This window comes from Drosophila nasuta, unplaced genomic scaffold, assembly GCF_023558535.2.
Source record: "Drosophila nasuta strain 15112-1781.00 unplaced genomic scaffold, ASM2355853v1 ctg212_pilon, whole genome shotgun sequence".
NCBI classification, from domain to species: Eukaryota; Metazoa; Arthropoda; class Insecta; order Diptera; family Drosophilidae; genus Drosophila; species Drosophila nasuta.
Genome location: NW_026869430.1, coordinates 2,890 through 11,026, shown reverse-complemented (window position 1 = coordinate 11,026; position 8,137 = coordinate 2,890). Strand labels below are relative to the sequence as shown.

The window sequence follows — 8,137 nt, the reverse complement described above, 5'->3', positions numbered from 1 at the left end:
AAAATTTTGGAAAATAAAAAAATTAAAAATTGGGAAAATTTTGGAAAATGATAAAATGAAAAATCGGGAAAATTTTGGAAAATCAAAAAAAAAATAAAAAATTAAAAAAAAAATCGGGAATATTTGGAAAATGAAAAAATTAAAAACTGGGAAAATTTTGGAAAAATGAAAAAAAAATTACATGTGAGTCTTCTGTCGAGGTGTACTCCTAGATATGTCACTTCGTTTGCTTTGCGGGAGTAGAGTGTTGTTTAACGTTAGCGGCGGGCAGTTTTGTCTGTTCAAGGTGAATGTAACGTGCTTGCATTTTTGTTCGTTCACTCTAATTCGCCAATCTGATAGCCATTTTTCAATATCGACCATGTGAAGAGCTAGCTGCGCAGTTGCTTGCCTCGGCATTTTGAGCAGCTAAGAATAGCTGTATCATCAGCAAACGTAGATGTTGTTATTCGTGTGCTTGTCGGGATGTCTGCTGTGTAGAGGACGTATAGTGTTGGCCCTAGCACACTACCTTGAGGAACTCCAGCTCCAACAGTGAAAGCACCAGATATAGCAGTGTTGCATCTCACAACAAATTTTCTGTCGTAAAGGCTTATGGGTGTTGCTGGGGAGCATTGTCTTGATCTTGTACATTAGACCTTCTAGCCAGACTCTATCAAATGCTTGAGAGACATCTAAAAATACGGCAGTACAGTACTCTCGTTTTTCGAACGCGTTCCGAATTTCTGATGTTATCCGGTTGACCTGCTCAATTGTTCCGTGTTTTTCACGAAACCCAAATTGATGTGACGGAATTCCTTCCTGGAGTCTTAGGTATGTGTTTATCCGAATCAAAACGCATTTTTCAAAGAGTTTAGATAAGCATGAAAGTAGGCTTATAGGTCTATACGACGTGGGGACTGTGTGGTCTTTTCCCGGTTTTGCTATCATTATTATAATTGACTTTTTCCATCTCACTGGATAGTAGCCAAGTTTTGCGATGGTATTGAAAAGCTGGGTGATAGTGCAAACGGCGCAATATGGGAGCTCGATTATCATTTTGGGAGTTATGAGGTCGCAGCCCGGGGATTTTTTCGGATTCAGTTGATTTTTGATGATGCTAACGATTTCATTTGGGCGAAATTCGATTGACTCATGTTGAAGCTGAGGATCGTTTGGTAAAGTCGGCAGAGTAAACGCACTCGTGGCAGGATTTGGTTGGAATACATTTTTAAGGTGGTTGGCAAACGTGCTGGCTCTGTCTGCATCGCTACGTGCCCAGCCTCCTGTGGGATTTCTAATAGGCATCACGGTTTCTTTCGGTGAGCTCAGAGTAGGGTGAGCTCTCCATAGTGAGTTTTTCGTACTAGAAGTACACAATTGCTCTATGTAGTGGCGTTGGACATATGCTTCTTCTTGCTGTAAAGCTTTAGTAAAATCACGTGAGGCATGTCTTAAACGTTGCTTAGCAGATGGCGATCTGGGGAATTGCCACTCTCGACGTAAACGTCGCTTTTCGAGGACGAGCTGCTCGATTTGTAGATTTGTCTTTTCGATTGCTTTGTGTATTTATGGTTTGAGGTGTTGAAGCTTGGGCTGCAGAGACAAGTACAGACTCCAGTGAATGAACAAAGCTGTCTACATCGGCTTCATTATTGAGATGGGGACTTAGCTCAATGTGTGAGCTTATATACTTTCTGTACTTAATCCAATTAGTTTTCTGTGAGGTCAATTTTAGTGATTGTTCCAATGTTCCTGGATGCCGGAGTGGAATAAACAGTATAGGCGAGTGGTCAGATGAAAGATCCGAAAGGCATTCGGCGCTTATCAGATTTTTGGAATGTTTTTGGTAATCGCAAAGTCTATTAAATCGGGCAGTTTCTTTGGGTCTGCCGGCCAGTATGTTGAAGTGCCAGGAGAAACATAGTCGAGCTTGTTCTTGGCGTTGATAATGACATTGTAGAGCTGCTTTCCTTTTGGAGTCACGAGACGAGATCCCTAGTGTGTGTGCTTGGCATTGTAGTCTCCTGCTGCGATGAAGTGGTCTCCTAGTGTGTTGAAAAACTGCATAAACTCATCTTCAGCTATAGTGAAGCGAGGGGGCAGTATACGGCGGCTAGTGTAAGTTCGTTGCCGGTATTTAGTTTTATATTTATAGATGTGGCCTGTAGGTAGTTTTTAGCAAATTTGTTATGATAGTAGTGCTTAATACGGCTTCTGATTAGAATTCCAGTCCCACCATGTGCTTTACCGTCTGGATGATTTGTTCCGTAGAAAGTATATCCTCGTAGATGAAAATTGTATTTGTTTGTAAGGTGTGTTTCTGAAAGCAGCATTACGTCGATTTGATTGTCGAGAAGGAATTGAGCTAACTCAAGTTTATGCTGTGAAACGCCGTTAGCGTTCCACGTAGAGATCCGTAGGGGAGTCATTATTTGGATTGTTGTGAAACCAGCATTTGAATCAATAGATTTTGGTTTCGCATTAAATCTTGCATAGTTGTGCGCATGAATGACATAAATTCTGTAAGGTTTTGTTGTAAGCTGCATATCATAGCTTCGAAGTTGCTTTTGGCTGCTCCGGCGATTGATGTTGCTGAGCCATGCTCGGTTCTTGGTATGCTGATTGCAGAAATGAACTTTTGGGGCAGGGGTAGCCGGTCCTGATTTTAAAGCGCTTGCGTATGTCACACTTTTGTCAGAGTTAATAGGTCCTAGTGAGGATCTGGCTGCAGTCGAGAAGAAGACTTCAGGGTTTGATCTGGAGACTTTCAACGTTTTATTTTGGGTGCGGGCGGTAATTCCTTTTGATGGATGCGGCTTTTGAGATCCTTATAAACTGGGCAACCTCTATAGTTAGCAGTGTGATTGCCACCGCAGTTGCCGCACTTTTTCGAGTTGCAGTCATCTTTGCTCGCTGGGCAGTGTGCGGAGTCATGAAGCTCTCCACAAACTACACACACCGGGCGCAGTTTACAGTATGACCTTGTATGACCATATTCTTGGCAGTTTGCACATTGTACCGGACCATTGCGTTTGTGCGGTTCCTCAACTGTAATACGGCGGTGCAGCAGGAACTGAAGATTATATATAGGGTGCACTTCGTATTATCTTCAGGGGCTTATTTTCTGGCTCGAGCTCAACCTTAAAGAGTGGCTGCGGCTTTCTATCCCTGTTAAGGATATTGAAGACTGTCTTTGCGCTAAATCCCTTCTCTTGTAGTGCCTTTGTTATCTCTGCTGGCGTTACTTCAGATTCTATACCCTTAAGTACGACTTGCAAGCCTTTGCTGCTTTTAAGCTGATACGTGTAAAAGTTCTTTTATTATCGGTAAGATATTTTGATAATACTCTGTAATTGTCTTCAGACTTCATTTGAACCTTCGTTTCGTGAATGTTGCCCTTTACGAGGGGTATTATGTGGAAGTTATCCTTGCCAATAAGCTCAATAATTTTGTTGACGAGAACATTGGAACATTTTTCTCGTATATAAATAAGCGGAGGCTTTGGCTTCCTTTTCTCGACTTCAGTAGATTCGGCCGCCTCAACCTCATAGGCGTCTGCCAAGATTTTGAATCGGTTCGAGTTCATGTCCGTTTCAATTGCAGCTAGGCTAGCATTGCCACGGGTTATTTTGCGTTGAGAATTTAGAGGGCTCATCTTTCTTTAATTTGAATGTAGCGATCCATACCAGTCTGCACAGCCGGCTTAATAGGTTCATTGTTTTTGTTCTTTTTCGGGCAGCGCAGCGACAGACGTAGTAATGTTTGCGCTGCTAGCTGATGATGTCGTTAAACGCGCTGTCGATACAGTTGCGGTTGTTGTTGTTGTTACGGTTGACGTTGTCAGCGAAATTGCGGTGCTGGTTACTGCGCTCTTAGGCTGCAGAGACATCGATGGAAGCGAGGGAGAGCATGAGCGCGCTCTATTGCTCTCTACGTTTAGAAATTCGGTCGAGTTGGGGTAATTGACCGCACTTGATCAGAGCTTGCATTATTTTCGGTCGCTTTAAAAGAGAAGTACGCGTTGTTTCTTTGTTGTGAGAGCCGTCTCTCGTCTTGCTCACGGTTACGTTGTGCACGAATGTCGTTTTGACTCATTGTAATCGAGATTGATTAGTTATAGATTTAATTGTTATGATTTATATTAATTAATTAATCAATCAATATAAACATTAGCGATTTCATCGCAAAAGCGTCTTTTCGCGTTATTGTAGATTTTTAAACCAGTCACTGCACTTATGTGATTTTATTGAATATTTTTTCCCGGAGCACAATAAATACACGTCTGCATGCGACGACGGTTCGATTCGAGTTTTAATTTTGGAAAATGAAAAAATTAAAAATCGTGAAAATTTTGTAAAAAATAAAAATTAAAAATCGAAAAAATTTTGGAAAATAAAAATATGTAAAAATCTGAAAAATTTTGGAAAATAAAAAATTAAAAAATCGGGAAAATTTTGGAAAATAAAAAATTAAAAAATCGGGAAAATTTTGGAAAATGAAAAAATGAAAAATCGGAAAAAATTTTGGAAAATAAAAAAAATCAAAAAATCGGGAAAATTTTGGAAAATAAAGAAATTAAAAGATCGGGAAAAGTTTGGAAAATAATAAAATTAAAAATCGGGAAATTTTTTAGAAAATAAAAAATTAAAAAATCGAAAAAGTTTGGAAAATAAAAAATGTTGGAATTTGGTCCAACGATCAGATCGCAGTAGTGCAAATAAATAGACAAGAGTTTAATTACGCGGAAATTATAATAAATGTTTATTATACAGACAATTCATTTGCTGTGTTCTTTACAACTTCACGGCTCAAAGCGAACTACTCTTATTTCTCAACATTCTATGTCTATGGTGAAATACAATACAAGGATGCCAGATTAATATAGGCTTAACTTAGAGTTACCAGATTATCATTTTGTTGCTTACGTTAATTCGTTAATTTCAAACACACCCCTCAAAATGGTAATCTTAAATACTTATCAATCCTAATGATGCACTACATTCATTGTGCTTTTGACCGCCTAGGCCTTTCGTTAGAACATCTGCGGGCATACGCTCTGTCTGCATATACTCCACAGAAATGTCGCCACTCTTATGCATCTCCTGGATAAAGTGGTGCCGCACGTCTATGTGTTTTGTGGGAGGATGGAATCCAAAACCTTTGACCAAGTGCTGAGCGCTTTGATTGTCATTGAAGATGCTCACGCACTTAAACTTTAGGCCCATCCTGTTCAAAAGAGCTTTCAAGTATAAAGCCTCTTTCACTGCCTCGGACATGGCTAAATACTCCGATTCCGTGCTTGATAATGCAACAGTACGTTGCTTGCGCGCCTCCCAACTTATGGCGGCGCCTGCCAATACAAATGCTTGACCGGAGTAGGAACGTCGATCTGTCAAGTTTCCTCCCAATCAGCGTCGACCACACCATATAGATCATCTCCCGTCTGCTTGAAGAGAAGTCCAACCGTCTTTGTACCGCTTAGGTACCGAAGGATGCGTTTCGCTGCTTTCCAGTGGTCGACCGTGTAACATGAGTTGAACTGACTCATAAAATTTACCGCATATGCTATATCTGGTCGTGATGTAACTGCAAGAAACATTAAAGATCCAATTAAGTTTTGATAAGGATACTTTTTCATTACGTCTTCGCTTGGATGCTCTGGTCTTCGCAATGTTGATTTTGATTCAATGGGTGATATCGCCGGTTTGCAATCACTCATTCCAAATCTCTTAAGTACAGCCTTGATATACTTTTCTTGAGAAATGAAAACTTCACGTTTCTTCTTATCTTGTTTGAATTCGATACCCAAGCACGTTTTCACTGCACCGAAATCCTTCATCTTAAATGCCTTGCTGAGATGTGCCTTCGTTTGCTGTAGCCATACTGGATGATTTGAGGCGAGTAGCAAATCGTCCACGTAGATCGTGACTATTAGAAGTTTTTCGTCTTGCCGTTTAACAAATAAACATGGATCCTGCTCAGTGGGTTCTAGTCCGATTTCTTGTAACTTCTTTGTAAGTTTACAATACCAACGTAATCCGGACTGCCGTAGTCCATATAGTGCTCGCTTCAATAAGCACACTGGATCTCGAATTACTTTTAAGGCTTTTCGCCATTCCTTGGCTGCTTTCACGTACTCATCGTCAGGACGTTGTTGTTTAGATCAAATTGGGCTACCAGATTTTAGCTTTTCCATAAACTCATTGAAGTTCTCCGGGATGTTCATGTAAACTTCCTCTTCCAGCTCTCCGTTAAGGTATGCTGTGACCACGTCCATTTGGTGGATTTCCATATCAAATTCTGCTGATAAAGCAGCTAACAATCTCACGGACGTGAATCGCGCCACAGGCGAATACGTTTCATGAAAATCCTCTTCGGGCTTCTGCGCATAACCTTTCGCGACTAAGCGGGCCTTCTTCTTGCCTGATACGCTGCCGTCATCTTTTGTTTGGAAAACCATCTTGTTACCAATTACTTTGCGTTCCTTTGGTCGTTCAACAATTTGACAGGTCTTGTTGAGAATTTGTGCCATGAATTCGTCTTCCATAGCTCTTATCCAGTTATCAGCGTTGCCACTATTTTGTGCTTCTGTAATAGTCAAAGGATCATTTGATGTTACAGCGAATGCCATTTCGCACTCTTCAAATGCATCCTCAGGTGATGCTTCATTTACATCCTGGTCTTCTTGACTATTTTCGGGAACCTCGATTCTTTGCTGATAGACTTTGCGGGGTCTTCCGCGCTTACCAGTCCTTATCGTCTTGGGACGTCCTCTACCATGTCTCACCGGCTGAATTGCCTCTTCGGCTGTGCCCTCGTCACTCGATGAACTGTCTTCCGGTTCGTTTGCGATACTGTCCAGCTGCGTATCGATGCAGTCTTCTGGTTCATCATAGAACTCGTCAAATGCACTCTTGAATCCTGAAACATTCATAAATTTGACGTCATTGCTGATTATAATCGTGCGTCGCTGGGGGGAATACAATCGATAGGCTTTTGATTCTGTAGCATATCCCAGTAGTATACATTCTTCTGATCGCGACTCAAACTTTCCCTTGTTTTTTCCTTTTATCAAAGCGTAGGTCTTTGTGCCAAATGTTCGCATATATGCCACTTTTTCAGTCCAGTAAGTATATGGAACGTCTCCAGATAACGCTTTCGTAGGACATCTATTCCGGATATACGATGCCGTGTTGATCGCTTCCGCCCAGACCGAGGGTGGTGCTCCTGATTGTTTCATCATACACCTGGCCATCTCTACTAATGTCCTGTTTAGTCTTTCAGCTATACCGTTTTGTTGCGGCGTATAAGGAGCAGTCAACCGGCGGCCAATACCATGCTTCTTCAAAAAATCATCGAAATATTTATTTCGAAATTCCGTTATCGGATTGCAGATTTTTGATTTTGCGGCCTGTAATATTCTCAGCAGAAGATTTATAAGATTTAAATGCTTCGAATACTTCTGATTTTTGTTTCAGAAAATAAATCGAGCAATAACGAGAATAATCATCTATAAACGTTACGAAATACTTATATCCGCTTAACGATTGAGTTCGCATTGGTCCACACACATCACTGTGGACGATTTCCAATGGCTGCTTTGACCTCTTCTCCTTCGCGTTCTTGTAGTGGTTTGCTGTCTGCTTTTCGCTTATGCAAATCTCACACTTTGACATCTTTGCGTTCTCGCCAATAATCATTCCGTGCACTTTACCAGTCTTTGACATGCCCCTTAGATCACATTCATTTAAATGGCCCATACGGCTATGCCAGATATTTATGTCACTTTCTTTGTTATTTACATTGTTTGCTTCATGTTCTTTGGCATTCAAATAATACAGGTTTCCGTATCTTTTTGCACGAAGCCACACTTCTTTATTATTTTTCATAATAACTGCTTCATTTTACGAAAATGCACTTCATAACCTTTGTCCGTGATTTGGGAAACCGACAGCAGATTTTGTCGTAGTTCAGATACATACAAGACTTTTTTCAGTATGATCTCATGGTTCTTCTGCTTCTCTTTAACTTCGATATTTACGTCACCGACAGCTTTTACCGTTGCTGTATTGTTATTTGCCAAATGCAATGTTTTCACGGTTGCTTCAACGTTCTCGAACATATTCTTATTAGAACTCATGTGTGCCGTACAACC

At 40.7% G+C, this 8,137-nt stretch overlaps 1 protein-coding gene across 1 annotated transcript; it reads right to left on the bottom strand.

The window, feature by feature from the left end:
* Positions 1-4,949: 4,949 nt before the first annotated feature.
* LOC132797793 (uncharacterized) lies at positions 4,950-6,039 on the bottom strand. Its single transcript, XM_060809570.1, has 3 exons — positions 6,012-6,039; positions 5,407-5,568; positions 4,950-5,332 (listed from the first exon to the last, which is right to left on the bottom strand). The coding sequence occupies exons 1-3, from the start codon at positions 6,037-6,039 to the stop codon at positions 4,950-4,952; spliced, it is 573 nt and encodes a 190-aa protein (XP_060665553.1).
* Positions 6,040-8,137: the final 2,098 nt, after the last annotated feature.

What these genes read in the sequence shown, in the direction of transcription:
- LOC132797793 (XM_060809570.1), bottom strand. Translation starts at nt 6,039, where the DNA reads ATGGACTACGGCAGTCCGGATTACGTTG. An exon ending in CGGCAGTCCGGATTACGTTG is followed by an intron (nt 5,569 to 6,011) that starts GTATTGTAAACT and finishes TGTTTCTTGCAG; the next exon opens with TTACATCACGACCAGATATA. An exon ending in GACGGGAGATGATCTATATG is followed by an intron (nt 5,333 to 5,406) that starts GTGTGGTCGACG and finishes TTGTATTGGCAG; the next exon opens with GCGCCGCCATAAGTTGGGAG.